We start from the raw sequence: 23,497 nt of genomic DNA, 5'->3' as shown, positions 1-23,497 counted from the left end.
GCAGATTATATTAATTCTAAAAAAAAGTATTTCAAAAATTATCTAATAAAAGTAATGTAGGTAACAGGACTGGGCTAATATATTAACCCCCAGTCGTAGTGAAATATAACTGAATATACAGAAAAATTAATGAATGAACTATACTTTTGGCCGTCTCATGGCCTGTTGAGCATAGGTGATTTTTGAGGGCCACATCACAATTATGGCTGCCCTTAGCGGGCCACCAATGATGTGGCAGACCATGTTAAACGACTTGGACGACCACATTAAACGACCCGGAAGACCACATTGAATGATGTGGAAGACCTCTTGAAATGACCCAAAAGACTACATTGAATGATGTGACGGCCACATTAAATGATGTGGAAGACCACTTTATATGATATAGAAGACCAAATTAATTGATGTGGCGCACCACATTAAATGATGTGGAAGACTACTTTAAATGATGTAGAAGACCACTTCAAATGACCCGGAAGACCACATTGAATAATGTGATGGCCACATTAAATAACATGGCGGACCACGTTAAATGATGTGGAAGTAGACCACATTAAATGATGTGGCAGACATGTCCTGTGTACCATGTGACTCGTAGAACATTCCACATGTTTTATGTAATATGTCAATGTAACAGCAATGAGTTAAAACCAAGTGGTGCGACTTAAGTTACAATTTTATCGTGATTGTTTTTTTTATTTGGAAAAGTTGAGATAAAGAATAAGACAGATTTTTAAAAGATATATATATATATATATATATATATATATATATATATATATATATATATATATATATATATATATATATATATATATATATATATATATATGTATATGTATATATATATATATATATATATATATATATATATATATAATATATATATATATATATATATATATATATATATATATATATAATATATATATATATATATATATGTATATACCGATATATATATATATATATATGTATATACCGATATATATATATATATATATATATATATATATATATATATATATATATATATATATATATATATATATATATATATATATATATATATATATATACCGGTATATACATATATATATATATATATATATATATATATATATATATATATATATATATATATATATATATATATATATATATATATATACTTTTAAAAATCTGTCTTATTCTTTATCTCAGACATGTCCTGTGTACCATGTGACTCGTAGAACATTCCACATGTTTTATGTAATATGTTAATGTAACAGCAATGAGTTAAAACCAAGTGGTGCGACTTAAGTTACAATTTTATCGTGATTGTTTTTTTTATTTGGAAAAGTTGAGATAAAGAATAAGACAGATTTTTAAAAGATATATATATATATATATATATATATATATATATATATATATATATATATATATATATATATATATATATATATATTATATATATATATATATATATATATGTATATATATATATATATATATATATATATATATATATATATATATATATATATATATATATATATGTATATACCGATATATATATATATATATATGTATATACCGATATATATATATATATAGTATATATATATATATATATATATATATATATATATATATATATATATATATATATATATATATACCGGTATATACATATATATATATATATATATATATATATCTTTTAAAAATCTGTCTTATTCTTTATCTCAGACATGTCCTGTGTACCATGTGACTCGTAGAACATTCCACATGTTTTATGTAATATGTTAATGTAACAGCAATGAGTTAAAACCAAGTGGTGCGACTTAAGTTACAATTTTATCGTGATTGTTTTTTTTATTTGGAAAAGTTGAGATAAAGAATAAGACAGATTTTTAAAAGATATATATATATATATATATATATATATATATATATATATATATATATATATATATATATATATATATATATATATATATATATATATATATATATATATATGTATATATATATATATATATATATATATATATATATATATATATATATATATATATATATATATATATATATATATATATATATATATATATATATATGTATATACCGATATATATATATATATATATGTATATACCGATATATATATATATATATATATATATATATATATATATATATATATATATATATATATATATATATATATATATATATATATATATATATATATATATATATATATATATATATATATATATATACCGGTATATACATATATATATATATATATATATATATATATATATATATATATATATATATATATATATCTTTTAAAAATCTGTCTTATTCTTTATCTCAGACATGTCCTGTGTACCATGTGACTCGTAGAACATTCCACATGTTTTATGTAATATGTTAATGTAACAGCAATGAGTTAAAACCAAGTGGTGCGACTTAAGTTACAATTTTATCGTGATTGTTTTTTTTATTTGGAAAAGTTGAGATAAAGAATAAGACAGATTTTTAAAAGATATATATATATATATATATATATATATATATATATATATATATATATATATATATATATATATATATATATATATATATATATATATATATATATATATATATATATATATATATATATACCGATATATATATATATATATATATATATATATATATATATATATATATATATATATATATATATATATATATATATATATATATATATATATATATATATATATATATATATATATGTGGAAAAAAAATCACAAGACTACTTTATCTCTACAGGCCTGTTTCATGAGGGGTTCCCTCAATCATCAGGAGATTTTCTCCTGATGATTGAGGGAACCCCTCATGAAACAGGCCTGTAAATAAATGATAAATGGGTTATACTTGTATACCTTCAAGGTACTCAAAGCGCTTTGACAGTATTTCCACATTCATCCATTCACACACACATTCACGGCGGGAGCTGCCATGCAAGGCGCTAACCAGCAGCCATCAGGAGCCAGGGTGAAGTGTCTTGCCCAAGGACACAACGGACGTGACTAGGATGGTAGAAGGTGGGGATTGAACCCCAGTAACCAGCAACACTCCGATTGCTGGCACAGCCACTCTACCAACTTCGCCACGCCGTCCTGTAGAGATGAAGTAGTCTTGTGATTTTTTTTTTCCACACATACATATATTGCGCTCTACCACGGTATCGAGCACTATTTTTTTGGATACATATATATATATATATATATATATATATATATATATATATATATATATATATATATATATATATATATATATATATATATATATATATATATATATATATATATATATATATATATATGCTGCCCACTGCTCCCCAAGGGGATGGGACAAATGCAGAGGACAAATTTCACCACATCTAAGTGTGTGTGTGACAATCATTGGTACTTTAATCTTTAATATATATATATATATATATATATATATATATATATATATATATATATATATATATATATATATATATATATATATATATACTTCATAGTAAAGTGTAATATTTTATTAAGTGGGGACAAGCCACACATGCTAGTTTAATTATATTTATTAAATGTGCATTCAGATCAATGAACAGTTATTTTTTAATGCATTAATACATTTTATTTCCCGGGATGAATGATTCTGTGGAATGGCCCCTAAACATAAATAATTCACAGTCGTTGAAAGAGAACAAAAACAAAACAATTTAGTGTGGCTACAGCTTGGCTGAATCTTCCTTTTTTTATAATGGTTTGTGTACATCTTCACACACAAAATAACCTAAATTACAACATAGCAGTCATTTTTGTACAAAGTGATATTTATAGCTCACCTCTAAACACATTTATTGTTCTTGTCTTTGCTTGATATAAAACATAAACGCTTGCTGTTACATCCGAGTTCCTCCGTAAGTGAGGTCGCAGTCCATGCAGTAAAACATGACAAAGATAATGATAATATATTTGAAGCTTCTCAAATGAAAAAGACAATCTTTCTTATCCATACAGAAAAAAATATTGCTGCTTCAATGGAAAATAACCAATGCAATTTACGTATGAGCCAACAATTAGACAAAGTTTTGAAATAAGGATGAGAGGTTTTATTTATATATATATATATATATATATATATATATATATATATATATATATATATATATATATATATATATATATATATATTCTATGATGTAAGAAGCAACTGCTTTAGCTTGTAACCAATGTGTATGTGAATCATATTATATTTCTATATTACATACAGTATATTGTCTGTGCCCACTATATCATTCCATGCATAAAATAGGGATGCTAAAAATATGCTTTGTCCTCCCCATGAATTAGAACATGATTCTCGATCCACGACCATGTGACTAGGTCTTATATTACAGTGTTCAAGGAATCTACTGACCATGCCAAGCAAGGATAATCATAAACTATCACGTCAGGAAATGAATGTATATGACATTTATAGTTTTGCACCTTGAAAATAATACCTCTGTGGAGTGGGACAAATGTGAATGTACATGCCTGCAACAGGTGTTCAACATACCATAGTAGTATTGTATGTTGTCGAGCCTCCATTCTTTAACCACTGACTAAGCAATACTGCAAATCTACCATAGAGATTGTGTTCCGTTGCAGGTTTATCAATGTATTGATTGAAGTTGAGGTCAGGTTATCTTTGTAGCAGCACAACAAGCGATGTGATAAGGGTGGGTATAGCTGAAAACAATGCCAAGAGGTTGGAGTGGTACTGCAGAAAGTGTGTAATGACTTCATAATCCTATGTCAGGGTTCAGATTTTCAGGCACAGTATCTCACAAAAGTCAGTGAACCTCTCGCATTTCAGCTACCTTAAAGGGACAATACTGTAGAAGTGTAGATGAGTCATATTCAAGTCACAAGATGTCAATGGAGTATTGTTGGCAGTTTTTGGATGGTTATTTAAAGGGCTGTGTGGGCGGAATAGAGGAGCTCCCATTGACTTCATTGTTAGCTTACTTTTGCTAATGTTTATTTAAGATTTAGAATGCATAAGACAAAGAAAACTATGTGTTCTGGTCTTCCATAGCGATTTGGAATGATGGGAACCTTTCCAAAAAGCTGCAGTTCCCCTTTAAGAAACACTGCTTTAAGTTATATCCAAGTTTACGTTCTGCAATATTGTCCCATGAGAAGATTGAATAAAATGGTAGCCAAAAATGCGGCCAATGGTGGAAAAAGTTTCCTGTACAACAGCATAAAAATAAAAATATATTGATGCTATTTACTGTATTAAAATGAAGAAACTGCAAGAATTTGATCTTTATTGACGCACCACGGAATATGCAAGTGGAACTAACATCTTAAATGAGAGGTAATCAACATGCACTAAGGATGACAAAATGAATGAATTGATTTGATTTGAATTTATTTTGCAGCACTGCTGTCTTATTGTACTGTAGGTGGAGTCCATGAAAGCAGGAGTGTTTTGTTGTTTGTGAATTTACTAAATAGGTTTGGTTTTTGTGGTGAATGAGCAGGTGAGGATAGCGTGATGATAACCAGTTCTATGCAAACGATAAATATAATTGCATGCCCTGACTAATTGTAACAATGATCCTCTGAGTCACTGTGATGATATTGCAAGCAATACAATTCAGTATGTTCCGTGTCCGGATGTTGGGATGCAGGGAGAATAAAGACAGAAGCATCTGGTGCGATCGGACCCCTTGTTTAGACTGCTGACTGAACAAGTCATTCTCCTCCTCTGCACGCTAGCATTCAGCTGTACTGTACATGCCTAGAGGTTCTCCCTCTATGTCAGCTCTTTATCTGTTTATTACTGAAACAATAAAAATAAAATCAAGTTTGGAGCAAAACGTGTCGTGTGTTGCTTCATGAAGATATGAATGCTCATTAAAATGCTGACTTTAATTACATTGTTTTCCTGTTAACTTGATCCATCATATTTTGTTAGTTGAACCCAAAAATATGAATTTAAACATACAAAATGAAGTTGTTGTGTGGAACTAAGAAGCAATGTGAGAATTGTCAACCAAGTAATTTCAAATATCATTGATACCAAAGGTGTTATCCGTATCGAATCAATATTGGCATGATGAAATATTTTTACATTATCTTATGTTTACCACAAAGATCTGTGTTTTTTGTTGTGTTCATATTGTTACAGTGCTGATTAAGTTATATTGATATATTGAAATACTCTTGATAAACTAGGAATATATATATATACATATATATATATATATATACACACATATATATATATATATATATATATATATATATATATATATATATATATATATATATATATATGTATATATATATATATATATATATATATATATATATATATATATTTATGTATATATATATATGCATATATATATATATATATATATATATATTTATGTATATATATATACATATATTTATGTATATATATATACATATATATATATATATATATACATATATATATATATATATATATATATATATATATATATATATATATATATATATATATGTATATATATATATATATATATATATATATATATATATATATATATATATATATATATATATATATATATATATATATATATATATATATATATATATATATATATATATATATATATATATATATATATATATATATATATATAATCTAGACTCTAGACTAGACTCTAGAAAGAGGTTTCGCAGCCTCCGAAGCAGAACTTCCAGCTTCTTCCCTCAAGCCGTAAGACTCTTGAACGCATCATAATTAAATTATCCCCTCAACTCCCCCCAAAATGGATTAACTCGCTGGAATAAAAAAGACAATATAACATACATCCATAAATGTGGACGCATGTGGAAAGGTGCAATATATTTATCTGTACAGTAATCTATTTATTTATTTATATATATTTATTTAGTTTATATATATATTTATATATTATTTATATCTATATTTATTTATTTATTTATTTATGCACCTTATTGCTTTTTTTATCCTGCACTACCATGAGTTTATGTAATGAAATTTCGTTCTTATCTGTGCTGTAAAGTCCAAATTTGAATGACAATAAAAAGGAAGTCTAAGTCTAAGTATATATATAAAACGTATTGGCCACGAGATGAGACTAAACCAATCAGAGGGTGTTGTTCAGTATTGTGGCCACTGATTTGCTTAGCCTCTGGCAGCATTCCTACATTGGTTTAAACATTATAAAGGGGACGCTGTTGTTGTTATCGCATGTCTAGATATGAGAAGCCGTTACGGACATTATTCAGAATTACCTCCTACACACAATACTGAAATGTTTTTACATAAACAACTGAAAAATGATTCTCACACAGTACTGAAATCCTCCAATCCACACTACTGAAACGTTTTTCTCTCATTCACACTACTGAAATCCTCTTACATACACTGCTGAAATCCTCTCACACACACTACTGAAATCCTCTAATACGCACTACTGAAATTGTCTCATACACATTGCTGAAATGTTTTTTTCTCATACACTACTGAAATGTTTTTTTTCTCTCTCTCTCATTGTCATCCCACTGGGTTGAGTTTTTCCTTGCCCTGATGTGGGATCTGAACCGAGGATGTCGTTGTGGCTTGTGCAGCCCTTTGAGACACTTGGGATTTAGAGCTATATAAATAAACATTGATTGATTGATTGATTGACTCTAATACACAGTACTGAAATCCTCTCACGCATATACCATATGTGTGTGTACTGTATATATGTATACACACACACACACACACATATACATATATATATATATATATATATATATATATATATATATATATATATATATATATATATATATATATATATATATATATATATATATATATATATATATATATATATATATATATATATATATATATATATATATATATATATATATATATATATATATATATATATATATATATATATATATATATATATATATATATATATATATATATATATATATATATATATATATATATACATATATGAAGTTAATTATATTTATATAGCGCTTTTTCTCTAGTGACTCAAAGAGCTTTACATAGTGAAACCCATTATCTAAGTTAGATTTAAACGAGTAATGGGTGGCACTGAGAACAGGTGGGTAAAGTGTCTTGCCCAAGGACACAACGGCAGTGACTAAGATGGTGTGTTTCAAAATATACAGTATAAACACATTCATATGTGTTATATTTTTGTTTGTAAATATGTAAATAACTTTGTACAGCATTTAGTGTTTGAAAAACGCTTTGGTATTTACAGTTAGCTATGGATACATTAGTCTCTTCCTGTATTTACAGTCTACTTCCGGGTTACCAGTTTTTGTTATTTGTAACTCACCTGCTGGTTCCTGAAGTAACACAGTAAGCCTACTGGTAAGAAAACCACATTAGCTTTTGCTAACTTTGTGTTCAATTATTTTCAAATGTTTGAGAAATGGTCCGGTTTTCTCCCTGACAAAAACTTGGTATTTACATTGTTCAAATGACAAAGTGTTTTCACACTCTGTTAGCATCGTCATGTAGCCTGGCTGCAAAACTAGCAACGGTGTTCTTGGTGTGTTTTAAAATGTATAAACATATTCATATGTGTCTTATTTCTCTTTCTGTACTGTATATATAAATAACTTTGTACAGCATTCAATGTTTGAAAGGTGCTTTGGAATTTACAGTTTGTTTAAATAGATAAGTCAGAAACACTATGAAGCATGTTATCCTCTCACTAGTTTTGAACCGACCTCTGCTAAGGTAAATCTCCTCTAATACTTAACGCTGCACACAAAATCGTGAACATTTTGCTAAACATACACCCATATGTTACCTTTGCTATTATTTTTCAGACGAGTACATTTTCACTTCTGTTCCTTTTTTTTAATTTTTATGTAATTTACTCAATATGAAATCAAAGTAATTTATACAAAAGTAAATTGTAATGGAACGGAGCAGACATAAGTCTAAACTTGATATCTTACACCTAAACGCCACACGGTGGAGCTGTTGTCAAACCCATCCATCCATTCATTTTCTACCGCTTGTCCCGTTCGGGGTCGCGGGGATGCTGGAGCCTATCTCAGCTGCATTCGGGCGGAAAGCGGGGTACACCCTGGACAAGTCGCTGCCTCATCGCAGGGCCAACACAGATAGACAGGCAACATTCACACTCACATTCTCACACTAGGGCCAATTTAGTGTTGCCAATCAACCTATCCCCAGGTGCATGTCTTTGGAGGTGGGAGGGAGCCGGAGTACCCGTAGGGAACCCACGCAGTCACGGGAGAACATGCAAACTCCGCACAAAAAGATCCCGAGCGCAGGATCGAACCCAGGACCTTAGTATTGTGAGGCAGACGCAGTAACCCTTCTTCCACCATGCTGCCCCTGTCATTAAACCAATAAGCGTTACTCCTGTTAGAACAGGGGTGTCCAAAGTTTGACCCAGGACCCAGGCGCCATTTTCAGCCAAAAGCTCAATTTTGATTGTCCCTCTGCATATTCTCAAAAAACAACATTCATACATTATTGCTTATTATACCAATTTGCTTGTACCTACAACACAATCCTAAACGTGTTAATATTTTGTTATATACACCATTTTGCCAAAAGTATTTGGCCACCCATCCAAATGATGAGAATCAGGTGTCCTAATCACTTGGGATTAATACATCAGCCACAGGTGTATAAAATCAAGCACTTAGGCATGGAGACTGTTTATACAAACATTTGTGAAAGAATGTGCCGCTCTCAGGAGCTCAGTGATTTCCAGCGTGGAACTGTCATAGGATGCCACCTGTGCAACAAATCCAGTCGTGAAATTTCCTCCCTCCTAAATATTCCAAAGTCAAGTGTCGGCTTTATTATAAGAAAATGGAAGAGTTTGGGAACAACAGCAACGTAAACTGACAGAGAGGGGTCAGCGGATGCTGAAGCGCATAGTGCAAAGACTTTCTGCACAGTCAGTTCCTACAGAGCTCCAAACTTCATGTGACCTTCCAATTAGCCCACGTACAGTGCGCAGAGAGCTTCATGGAATGGGTTTCTATGGCCGAGCAGCTGCATCTAAGCCAGACCTGGGCATTCTGCGGCCCGCGGGCCGCATCCGGCCCTTTGTACGTCCCTGTCCGGCCCGCGTGAGGCCAATTATAAATTACAAAATAAATTTTAAAAAGTATCTATTTTGAGTGTGCAATACAACGGTGCTGCTTTTGTTTTGAAAAGCGTTATTTGTATTACTTCCGTGTGGACGTATGCTCGTGCGCGCAGCGGCAATCACAAATTACAAAATAAATTTAAAAAACCATCTTTGTCGTGCGTGCAATACAACTGTGCTGCTTTTATTTTGAAAAGTGTTATATGTGCGTATGTCCTGTGAAGGAAGGCGCACAGCGACAAGTGATGCCCGGTTATCCCCGAGACGCTAAAAAGAGAAAAGTTGATGACGAATGGCGTGTTTTCAACAAGACATGGACTGCCAAGTAAAGGTAAAGCCGTGTGCTTATTTGTGGTACACACGTTGCTGTGTTTAAAGAATATATATAGTGTAACGACCTGCTGAAGTAGATGTTGTCTTCTTGAGTTGCGTAAATGAGGAGTGAGGAGATGTGCGTGTGGAAGGAACGAGATATGTTGAGCTGTGTTAGTATAGCTTGCTCAATAAAAGTTTAAAAAGAGCGTCAGACTTGGTGTGCACTTCTTCTGGACGCTACAATTGGTGGCAGAAGAAAAACTTTGCGCATACTGCACTGTTTGTGTACTACGTCATCGGGAGGTACGTGCCACGTGAGGAGCTCGCCGCAAAGAGAGAGAGAGAGAGAGAGACAGCGTTTACAGGTGCAGCCACGCTGCTTGCCACGGGGGGAATTCCGCCCTCAATGAAGACTCCCAGGTTTGATGGCAAGGCGAACTGGGAGGCATTTCATCCCACTTCTGACATCAATTGTAGCGTCCAGAAGAAGTGCACACCAAGTCTGATGCTCTTTTTAAACTTTTATTGAGCATGCTATACTAACACAGCTCAACTTATCTCGTTCTTTCCAAAATGAAAACCAATCCTCACTCCTCATTTCCGCAACAGCAACGCTTCTTCCTTCTTCGCCAATCACCTTACAGGCGTGCTACGTTCACAACAAAGAGGATGCAGGATAAAGTGACAGAAATTGAAATTTTTGTATTGTAATATACATCAGGAAGTGTTGTGTAAGAAAGTGTTAAAAATAAAACCATCAAAAGCCATCTGCTTTTGTATAAAGATAAGTTAGGTTAAATGAAAATATTATTATTATTATTATCTATCTTACGGTATATCAAAAATGATTTGAGCAAAATTGTATTGAAATATTGTCGGTGTGGCCCTCCAGCAGTGCTCGGGTTGCTCATGCGGCCCCCGGTAAAAATTAATTGCCCACCCCTGATCTAAGCCAAACATCACCAAGTCCAATGCAAAGCGTCAGATGCAGTGGTGTAAAGCACTGGACTCTAGAGCAGTGGAGACGGGTTCTCTGGAGTGATGAATCACGCTTTTCCATATGGCAATCTGATGGACGAGTCTGGGTTTGGAGGTTGCCAGGAGAAAGGTACATTTTGGACTGCACTGTGCCGAGTCCGAAATTTGGTAAAGGAGTAATTATGGTGTGGGGTTGTTTTTCAGGAGTTGGGCTTGGCCCCTTAGTTCCAGTGAAAGGAACTTTGAATGCTCCAGGATACTAAAACATTTTGGACAATTCCATGCTCCCAACCTTGTGGGAACAGTTTGGAGAGGGCCCCTTCCTCATCCAACATGACTGTGCACCAGTGCACAAAGCAAGGTCCATAAAGACATAGATGACAGAGTCTGGTGTGGATTAACTTGACTGGCCTGCACAGAGTCCTGACCTGAACCCGATAGAACACCTTTGAGATGAATTAGAACGGAGACTGAGAGCCAGGCCTTCTCGGCCAACATCAGCATGTGACCTCACCAATGCGCTTTTGGAAGAATGGTCGAAAATTCCTATAAACACACTCTGCAACCTTGTGGACAGCCTTCCCAGAATAGTTGAAGCTGTAATAGCTGCAAAAGGTGGACCGACATCATATTGAACCCTATGGATTAGGAATGGGATGGCACTTCATGTTCATATATGAGTCAAGGCAGGTGGCCAAATATTTTTGGCAATATAGTGTATATTGACCTACATTGACTGGTTTTAGTGTTTTATTTTTTTTACGCACAGAATGTATTAAATGTGCTGTTGCATTGTTTCCCTCTCGCTCTTAAAATAAAACAGTGTTAAAAAAGGCATCAGAGACATAGGCATTTATAATTATACATTGATATAAACACCGATACGCCATTGTGGGTTTTGCCTCCTGCCATAACATTAGCAAGTTAGCTATTGTAAGCCATGTTTCAGAAAATATTTAAACACCACATTCTCCAACAGTCCAGTGTTTTCCATACATTCATTTAGTTGTAGCATTCCAGTTGGTAAACAAACTTTTTAAACCATCTTTATCATGTTGTTTAACACCTAACATTTGATCAACAGTACCTCATCATTGTAAGGCTTCAAACGGGAAGTACTCAGAGGAAGGTGGCCACTGAGTTTAGAGCTGTAGAGCTGAAAAAATTTAAATCACGATTTATTGATCCTTCTACCTCGCTTTGGATTAATGTGTGATTATCCCACTATCAACAACTACTCTACTTTTAGGTCGACATCATCCTTTTTGTAGCCAAAATGCACCCAAACAACTAAGACAAAATTCACTTCAGGTACAAGCTGCTCCCGTTGTGCTGTTGGATCTGTTTAAGATTTCAATTTTAAAAAATTCTAACGCTTCCCGGTACCTAAGAATCTGCAACGGTACTCAACGATACCAATGGGAGCCAATGGGAGGTCCTCTATTCCACCCATTAAATCCACTAAATAACCATCCAAAAAGCGCCAACAATACTCTATTTACATTTTGTGACTTGAACATTAACCAAGTATTAGTGATATTGTTTTTATAAGCGCTAACGCAGACTAACTATTTATAGCTGCGCTGTGATAACAAGCTTGTGTACAACTTCAGACAGAAAACATCAACATGTCAATGTTGAAAAGTAATGAGAGAACTATGAATTTTAAAGGAGGCTTAGTATGGTCTAGTTTATACACTTTATCTGGAAGCCTGTCTGTATAAGAGGTGTGTAGAAAATGCTCACCCTCAATGCTCTGTTGAGCATTACTAAAGGCCTGCATGCATGTACAAATTCAACCAGCAGATGTCAGCAGTGAGCTACATTTGACACCGGAGTGCCAATTGATCTTAAAGTTGTCCAACATAAAAGGCATATATTCCATAGATACACTGATAAGTAAGCACTGTAATACACTCATCAATAATATACAACTGTATATAAATTGGGCGCTTTTGAGAGGTTACAGGGTTTATTCAGTATTTTTGGCCAATTATTAGCTACATGAATTAAGACAAAGCACAGTTGATATAAAGTATTTCATTGCAAATACCTGCATGTAAATGAAAAACAACCTCATCAATAACACAGTGGTATAGCGTCCAATCATCTTTGAGCGCGTCATTGCACTTCCAGCTGAACGTTTGAGGATCATATTTCATACTGCATGCAGCAACTTTTTAATATGTATCAGACGCCTTCACTTTAAATATTCAATGAGCTGCATGGGAGTGTCCTTGCATGTTGCTATGCATAAATGTATGCATGCAGACGCAGTGGACCATTTGGATTCAATTGAATGATTGTTTAAAAATGAATATTGGTTTTGTTTTACCATGCTTTATTTCCTCCAGTGCACACATATCCACTCATTTTGGGTTGTAGACAATGAAAAGTATTGTATACTGTATATCTGTAACTTATGTTTGATTGGCAAAAGTGTAGCGTTAGAGCCTCCGTGCGCCTTCCCTTGGTCCAGTGCGCAGAGACGCGGTCATTCCTGCCCTCACAGGTGGCTGCTGACCAAAAAAAAAAGCACCATGAAATGTTGGGTCCACTCTCTGTGGTGCGTATTGGGTGAGGGGATGTTGGATTTGGATACGCTCTAGTCCCGGGTAAAGAGGAGGGACATGGGCGGGGCTGAGGCTCTTCTCCTTTCCCCTCCATTCTTAGAGGGGCGGCAGGGCTGAAGAGACCTCCGGGGAGCACAGTCGCCAGTCCAGCACGGAGACCCACCTGGTGGAGGGGGGAAAAAAAGAAAAAAAAAGCTGCCCCTCACACTTGCCAGGATTGTCAAATATTTCCGAAAAATATACCTGCTATTTATGGCATGTGGCTTGTAACTTTACTCCTGCTGTACTCTCTCCAAGAAGGTAAGACAAATGAAACATTGTCATTTTAGTGCGTGTTTTAGTGATAGTTTCCAACTTGATACATAATGACATTTTTCCAAAAAGAATTGAGGCTTTGACGCGTCGTCATGTGTTTTCTAATTGAGCGATACTTGTCGCTTTATTTGTGCCTAAATATAAATGACTGATGAAAATATGGACCGTTTCAAGAAAGTGTGCATGAAAAGTATTTTGTGTGTGTGTGTGCGTGTGTGTGTGTGTGTTTGTGTGTGCGTTCAATCTTATAGGCCACTGCAACGCCTGGATTGTTTTTCGCATTACCAGATATGAATATGTAAAATGGCTGAATGGGGAGAATGAGGTGCAAATACAGCGAGAGGCTGAGGGAGAAGTGAAAACATGCACATGATGCAAATGTATCAATGCATCCTCTTCTTTTGCAACGAATTTACTCCAAATGTGGCACTCTTTAAAGTTTTGAGCCTTTTGTGATTTTTAATGATTATTCCCCCTCTCGTCGTGCACGTTTTGCTAATTGCAGCTGTTGTGATAGGAACCGTGTTGAAACGCTCCACCGCAAAGCCTGTCATTTTCAACATGATTATTTTAGATGGTTTTGTATTCGTGACATTAGCAGCAATTTGTAACGAGTAGTAATTTGCTGGAAAACAATCGGCCTTTCTCTGACAACGGCCCTGTTCGTTAAATAGGTCTAAAGCTGCATAAAGGCCCTAATTGCTGCAATTAGTCGCTTCGACATTGCAGGGTTAAAATTGATGCATAAATGCAAAGGACGATGCGCTTGTTTTGAATACAAATTTATTTCATATATCTGAGCCTGTTGAGTTGCCTTTTTAATAACCCTGCATCGAAAATGACAGAAATTAAACTCAGCAGCCAGGCCTATGAAATGAAAATTAAAAAAAGCCAGTTTGCTCCCTTTGTAAACGAAAAAAAACATGTTTTGAATTCATACAATTATTTCCTGCCTGCTTTTTTTTTAAGTTTTGTAAATTTCTTCAAGCCACCGTGCAAAATGTCCCCTTTATTCATTTATACACTAAAAGGAGGAATTAATGAAGCCATGGTGTGTCTATGTGCATGTTTGATATATGCAAATGAGGGCGTCCAAAGGCGTGGGGGGGCAGATTGCAGACTTGCCCGGTCATGTTCCTCACTAATGGCGCACCTGGACCCCTCAGACGTGTTCGCGCCCTTGCCGGGACGTGCGCCTCTCGCTGGGTGTGCGCGCGCGCGTGCGTTATGAGGGAGGAGGATGGGTGGGTGGGGGACGCCCCATGCTTGTTATAAACACTTGGCTACAACACATTTGTAAACAGCAGAAGTAAGTTTGGGTCTCTCTTTTTGTCTTCATTGGCCTGTTTAATCGGAAACAACTATGGGAAAATGGCGGAAGCATGCACGAGAGGGAGCAATTAGCGAACACTTGGTTAAAAGGGCCTGGTCAATTACAACATAATGCACACTAATTTGAAATATTCCACCAAACTGAATGTTTTTATAATGTCAAAGCATGGGAACGAATCAGAGGCAGTGTATAGAGGCCCGCTGAGCGCGCCCCCTATTAAAACGTGATGCGTTCAAGTTAAAGGGAAATGTGCAGCTTGTGAAGCAATAAGGTGATCCTTCACCCTGGCACATTCGTATCTTCCACATATGCCGCTCAACCTCCACAAATAGAAATATGCTAAATTCGCCCTCCCTTCCCGCAGTCCAATTCCCAGTGCTGTCTTTGCAAGGCTGCACAATTAAAGCTGCAATGTGAGCAGTAGGCACCGCTCAATGACAGAGCTGTGCAGGGGCTCCACTGGGGCGACATTATTAAGGCAGGCCTCAATTCCGTCAGCTTCTCCCTTTTTAAATCGCAAATGTAATTGATATTGATCCAAAATCAGACCAGTCAACGATGAATTTACTCTGATGAATGATCCTCGCATAACTTTAAAGAAGTCAAACATTGTTGCCTCTCGGCAAACAAAATGCTGTACTTTAATGCTGCAAAGTTGGATGTGGCAGATTGTGTTGTGTCACATGCATCACCCTCCAGTCCATTAGTAATTAGACGTGAAGTAAAAATGAGCTCCTCATCCATATTTTGGGAGGATGCATTCGACAAATGTCAAATCTCGGAAGCAAGTGGTTGTTTTTGTTCAATCTCCCTCTCCATCGCTCCCTCCCGCCGTCGCTTCCTCCTCTCTCAGCAACTCCCCTCCCTCTCTTTCCCTCATCACTAGGCAGAATTAAAGGCTGGGGGGAGGGGCAGTTTATGCAGACTGTGCTGGGACTTGTGATCCACAGATTTGATATTCACATTAGGAGAGAAACTGGCTGCTTTGATGTGTCTGTATGTGTGTGTGGGGATGGGGAGGGTGGGGGTATTGCAGGTCCCAGGGGACTGCTGAAGTAGCACACTTTTTTTTAACTGACACAGCACAAGCCGGAGGAGAGGAGGTTGGGTGGGTGGGGCCACGAGCAGATTGTTGGGGACAGGGTGTATAGGACTAGGTGGGGACCCCGTACCCCGCCGTTGATTAGATCTAACCCCAACCACCTACCCCTCCTACTCTCCACCTACTTACACGGACCCCTGAGGATTATGTACAAGCTTACACCTACCTTTATCTCCCTACATCCCACCAATATTCAATTACACCCCTATTCACTTTTCCCTCCTGCTGCAGGTTTTCATGCAGGAGCTATCCTCTAAAGTAAACCCCCAACATTTTAGAGATGGCATACAGGACATCAGGGTATACCCTTGACATCAGGCTATAGACTTTGAATGTTTGAGAAATTCCATGCAATACACATAATAGCACTCAAAATGACACAGGCCAGCAAAAGAGACAATTTCCTCTGCAGTGGACATTTTTGTTTTGCTTCCTCCCACCTCCAAAGACATGCACCTGGGGATAGACATATTGGCAACACTAAATTGGCCCTAGTGAATAAATGTGAGTGTGAATGTCCCGAATGCAGCTGAGAGAGGCTCCAGCACCCCCCGCAACCCTGTAAGGGACAAGCGGTATAAAATGGATGGATGGATGGATAATAATAACATTACAGTTTATTTTGAAACTTTGCAACTCTGACAAAACAAACAGACCACAAACAAATGTCCACTGCATAGGACGCTGGTTCTTAGGAGAGTATGCATGCCATTTCAGGAGTTTTTCGATGCACATCAACGCCTTGGCCCCTCATTAGTTATCAATCATTTATTTAAATCAGTGGTCTCAAACTTGCAGCCCGCAAGGTATTTGCGGCCCGCCGACCCTTATTGTGTGGCCCGCTACCTAACGTCATAGTTTAGTGCTAAGGATAGGCAGGGTACCCGCAGGGTCTTAAAGGGACCCTATTATGCAAAACCCTCGTGTCTTACCTATACCTGTTGGGTATTTGGGATCTGCACAAGTCCCAAAAAATTGAATAAAACCATGGAGGCATGGTGGAGATATTTACAAAACAATCCTGCCTTCCTTCATACTACCGCTGAACAATCCATTTGGAATTTGCCCCATTTTCCCCATTGGTGACTTCAGGGGATTTTCCATATATGGTTAAGTTTTACCATATATGGTAGAGTTTTACCTGAAGAGCTACCTGAAGTCCACCATTGTAGTCCGGCGATGTAGTCAATAAGCATCTTCTTATATCCTCTTGTTTTGAGGCTCGTAAATGCACATACATCCTCTGCTGTTGCCATTTCTTATACAAAGTAGTGTATATTCTAACTTAAATCTGTCAATAGACTTGCAATGGAAACTCTAAAAACAACAACAAAATGGCGGGGAGAAGACGTTGCCAAAGTGGAGCAAAGTAAATAAGAGATGGTCAGAAAGCAGCTTGTAAAAGGTCTGTAAATTTTTTTATTACATTTTTTACATGTTATGTAGACCACAACTAAGTGTTCTAAATATAGAAAAAAAATCACATGACCCCTTTAAAAAGTCTTAAAAAGTGTAACATCTAATTGTTTAAATTTAAGGCCTTAAAATATCTTAGATTCTCTTAAAATCTCATAGAAGGTTAGAAATGTAATAACGTTATGTCGGGTCAGGACCAGGATGTGGAGGCATCATCACAGAGGACAGTGTTTGTAAACCTTGTGGTAAAAGTGAAAGGGAGATAATGGAAAAAGTTGAAAATTCAGGAAAAGTCTGTTTCAAAGGTTGCTAAAACCCCTACAAAGTTGTACAGGGATTGACTTGTACTGTTTGTCAGTATGGATGTGTAAATGGAAATTATTTTCATTATGATCTTAATAATGTCTTAAAAAGTCTTACATTTGACTTGTTGAAACTTGCACAGACCATGGGTAGGAAACCTGTAGCCCAGGAGGCAGATGTGGCTCTTTTGATGTCTGCATCTGGCTCGCAGATAAATTTTAGTGCCTTAAAACAGGGTCTGCATCCGGCTACCTGCAAGGCTTGAGCCAATCACAGCTACATGTGTTGTGAGGTCAAGAAGTTATCAAATATTCATCTCAATAGTTTATGTGGATAATACCCTTTTGAAAAGAAGATGGCGGAAAGAAAAAAAAAGACCGGTACCGTACATTTTAGGACGACTGGACAGAGGAATCTGTCTTTGTGGAGAGAGCAGGTTCTGCGGTGTGTCTACTATGCAATGATAACATTTCCTCAATGACACGGTCAAATGTGAAGCGGCACTTTGACACACGTTGTATTAAAGGTAAGAAGTATTTATTCTTGGTCCACTTCAGTATAACAACAATTTGTAAAAAATAAATTCAGACTTATAATGCTCTAAAATAGTTTGTCTTAAAACTGCAGGCATTTATTTGCATTCAGTGTTAAAGATTATCGTATGGCTCTCAAGGAAATACATTTAAAAATATTTGGGTTTCATGGCTCTGTCAGGCAAAAATGTTCCTTTGCCCCCAGCATTAGTGCAATGTGGCCCGCGCACTCTAGGCAGCTTATGACAGCAAACAAACTCTTGTTGGGCGACAAGGAGCAACTTCCTTTAACCAAGGGAAATGTTTGTGACCATCTACTGGGGAACGCAACAGTTTTTAAAATACAGTCGTCCCTCGTTTATTGCTGCTTATTGGTGGACATGACCACAATAAATGAATTTCCGCTAAGTAAGAATAATTCATTATAAATCAAATACTTGCAAAGCTAGAGCATAAAACTGTTTAGGACCTTCTGAATACTTTTTTCAACATTATGAGACCCCTCTGGAAATGAATCACCACCCTTAAGTCACCTTTACACTCTCAATCCAATGCAGTAATGCTGCCTGAGGCTTAGCCAAACAGTGGCCAGGATACTGAACAGCCCACTCTGATTGGTCTTCTCTAGTGGCCAATACTACTTTACTTTAGATATTTTTAGTTTATTTGACAAGTTTATGCTTGAAAAATTGTAGAATATGCCTGAAAAAACATGTATCCCCATAAAATTTGCAATGCGATGAACACGAACCGCAATATTTGAAGTGTGATGTGGCAAGGGACGGTTGTAAACAATTTTTACATCAAATTTTACATTTATAATGACTTAAAGCATACTAGAGCCCAGGGTCACTACTGTAGCTGCTTGTAGGACTAGTTAACAAATGTAGTCTTTTGGGTAAAACGTGATTCTGAAGTAACCAGACTGTGCGTCCAGTGGCCCCCAGGTAAATTGAGTTTGAGACCACTGATTTAAATGCTGTTAAGTAAACACACCAACTCAATTTCTGTTTTTACTTGAAATAAACAATCTAACGTAAACAACTTCTAAATTATTTCGAAATTAAGTTGTTTCAAAAAAGAGGGGATACGCATACATAGTGAAGGACGACTACACCTGGCTTCCTGCATAAAACATCTCAATCAAGTTGAGTTGTGCCCGCTCTCCCTAGCCACCTCTATCATCAAATCAAATGAAATATGCTGTGAAAATGATAAAGGATTTAGAAAGATGGCAATAGTGAATGAGCATGCGATATTACACTTGTGGTTGGGTATGGTGGTGCGAGAATGTATGTATGTTGAAACATTGGTGGCTCTGAGGTTTGTTTATCTCGTCATCCCTGTTACAATTAAGTGTCGTGTGTGTGCATGCACACACATCCTGGAGAGGCGTAAATCAGCTGCATTATGCATGATGAAACCTTGCATAGGTTATGACTTCTACCTCTACGACATACATATTCATGCAGTGTTCTGGCACAATGTATAAAATAGTGGCTGGAGCTCTGATACACCAAGCGGTAGCAAAAGATTCTGTTAGTGATGTGAGGTGGGGTATGCAGAGGTACCATGTCTGATAACAGATGGACAGTGTATAGGTGTATATGTGTTCATATCTGATTCAATTTGCCCCTACCACCAGGTAAGGCGGCCGGCCACAAATAATTTGGACCCCCACAAATAGATTTGGCACTACCTGTTCTCCCTCCCTCATAAACACATAATTACAATTCTGTATATGCAACATGTCTGCCAGAGAATAAGAATACGTAGCAGGAGGGATCAGTGTTGCCAATTTAGTAACTTTGTCACTATATGTCGCGAATAATCAGACTCGTTAATAGACTCTTTTTCAAAAAAGAGTACTTGTCAGGTACTTCACACCTAAAGTACCTGACAAATAAAAAAAAAGTTAGACAAATGCTGCTCAGTGGCCTTGGGGTTAGAGTGTCCGCCCTGAGATCGGAAAGTCGTGAGTTCAAACCCCGGCTGAGTCATAGCAAAGACTATAAAAAATACCTGGAATTGGGGGTTAAATCACCAAAATGATTCCCGAGCACGGCCACCGCTGCTGCTTACTGCTCCCCTCACCTCCCAGGGGGTGAAACAAGGGGATAGGTGAAATGCAGAGGTTAATTTCACCACACCTAGTGTGTGTGTGACTATCAGTGGTACTTTAACTTTAAGTTCAGCTGGCGGACTTTGACTAAAATGATAGTTAAATATATTTTTCACACAACTCGTCTCACACTTGTTAGCTGGCTAGCAAGGTACTGTATCAAGCTAGCTATTTTACAGAGTTTAGATAGCATCCTTCAGATGTCTGACATCGTGCCTCCGCTTCAAATGCTCCCATAACAAAGATGCACTGCCATAAAAAACAAGGTTTGATTTGCAAAATGAGCAAGGTATTCATGTTTTTAGGAAGACAAAGGTGAAATGTACCCACACTTTGCATGTTTTCACCTGCGATGTTGTGGCGATTGGCTGCGCTGAACTGCTTCCGTCCGGAAAAAAACAAGTGATGACATCACCGACTATTGTCGACACATGAATTTGTCAGCAAAAAATGTTATTGCCGATATTTCTCGATTAAATTGATTAGTTTGATTAGAATAAAGCTTTGATTTATATTCTGTTGCTTCGATTAATTGTTTAAGTGTATACAATTTGATCAAAAATATGCAACGCTGCAATTAGGGATGATGTTTGATAAGGAATTATCGAGTTCGAGCCTATTATCGAATCCTCTTATTGAACCGATTCCTTATCGATTCTCTTATCGAGTCCAGATAGGTTGTTGTATATGGAAAAAAACACACAATATTTGGTTTAACAAAAGCTCACATTTATTATATAATAAAAAAATAAAATCTAATAAATAAATAAATATTGACTGTTACCCACCTAAAAAAATAAAATAAAATAAATAAATATTGACTGTTGTTACCCAAAGTATATTAAGTGGGATTTTTCAGAGAAACAAATATATACAGTAACACAAAAACAACCTGTCTCTGTGATCACTATAGGTGTATAAATAATAATATAGTGTTAAATAAAATCAGTCCCTTGGGCACAAAACTGAAAATAATACAGCTCTCCAAAAAGTGCACTTCTGCTGCTATTTGACATAACTGTTTGTTATGATGCTTTGACATTTTTGCACTTTATTTCTTTATTGAAAGAAAATTCTATGAAGAGAAAAGTTCTTTGCAAATGTGGTTACAATGCTAAAAAATGAAAAGTTAAAGCTAAAAAAAGAAATACACTTTATTGAGTTAACATTATTTCTTTATAGGGGGAAAAATGTTATGAGCTAGAGAATATAACAACTACACTACCCAGCATGCAACGGGAGTTACGAGCATGCGCGGTAGCCCCGAAAAGTGTTGCATGTTGCCACGCTGTGAAAGTAAACGTCAAGAACTCAGCCAACACGCCTCGTCTGCATTATTTATAATTAGACAGACAACACATCTACAGTGTGATTTTGTTTTGTTTACAAGGAAAGAAAAACAAAAGTTAAAAAAGGGAGATATGTTGTATATATATGTATGCGCTGCGGTTGTTTTAAGAACGTTGCGACAGCTGCTGTAAAGGAGGTGCGTTGCTAGCCTGGTTGCTATCTTTCCGGTTGGTCGTAAAAGTGTTCGTCATGTGTTTTACCCTGCTAAAATCTCTCAGTAAAGTTATTCGATGGATGATAGCTTTTGTTTTGAACTTTATTACACCTTGGAGCGCTTTTTCCCGTCCATTGTTTTCCTGCTTTCGCTATCTGCGCCTAATGACTGAGCTACGTGACGTCAATTCTTGTGATGTCCCACGGAGCATTTCTGGTCGGGACGGGATTCGAATAAAGAATCAACTCTTTTCCTTTACTATAGTGGTCTCGATAACGGGTACCGGTTCTCAAAAAGGGATTCGAGTCCGAGGACTCGGTTCTTTTCTTATCAAACAACCGGGAAAACCGGTTTCGAGTATCATCCCTAGCTGCAATAGAGCGCATGTGAGAGCAGAAGTGTGTGATCTGTGTGGCAAGAAGCGGAGATTTTTAAAATTATTGTTTTTTTTGCACACATGTTAAAAGTGCAATTTCAACGATGATGGTATGTATTTACTAGAAAAAAGGATAAAGGTTATATCAAGCTGAAAAATATTTTCCCCTGAAATACGCATTGATACTATAAAGTGTATTTTATCAGATTACTCAATTAATCAAACACAATAATCGATAGATTACTCGATTGCTAAAATAATCGATAGGTGCAATGTATAAATAATACTTTATAAAGATAATGTTTGATTTTGATTGACATGAATTGATTTAACATTTAATGTTTGTTTTTGATCATATTTGTACTTTGCAGTGGTATATAATTCAAC

General features: G+C 35.6%; 1 protein-coding gene across 1 annotated transcript in view; it reads left to right on the top strand.

Moving 5' to 3' along the window:
* The window catches only part of LOC133649935 (cell adhesion molecule DSCAML1-like), a 158,375-nt gene that overhangs the window by 9,502 nt on the left and 125,376 nt on the right, over positions 1-23,497 (top strand). Inside the window, exons 3-4 of the mRNA XM_062046652.1 lie at positions 14,046-14,110; positions 14,179-14,406. Of these exons, the coding sequence (XP_061902636.1) occupies positions 14,046-14,110; positions 14,179-14,406 (293 nt within the window). The remainder of the gene's footprint in view (positions 1-14,045; positions 14,111-14,178; positions 14,407-23,497) is intronic.

The sequence above is a fragment of the Entelurus aequoreus genome, linkage group LG05 (genome assembly GCF_033978785.1).
Source record: "Entelurus aequoreus isolate RoL-2023_Sb linkage group LG05, RoL_Eaeq_v1.1, whole genome shotgun sequence".
NCBI classification, from domain to species: Eukaryota; Metazoa; Chordata; class Actinopteri; order Syngnathiformes; family Syngnathidae; genus Entelurus; species Entelurus aequoreus.
This window is presented reverse-complemented; position numbering and strand designations above follow the sequence as displayed.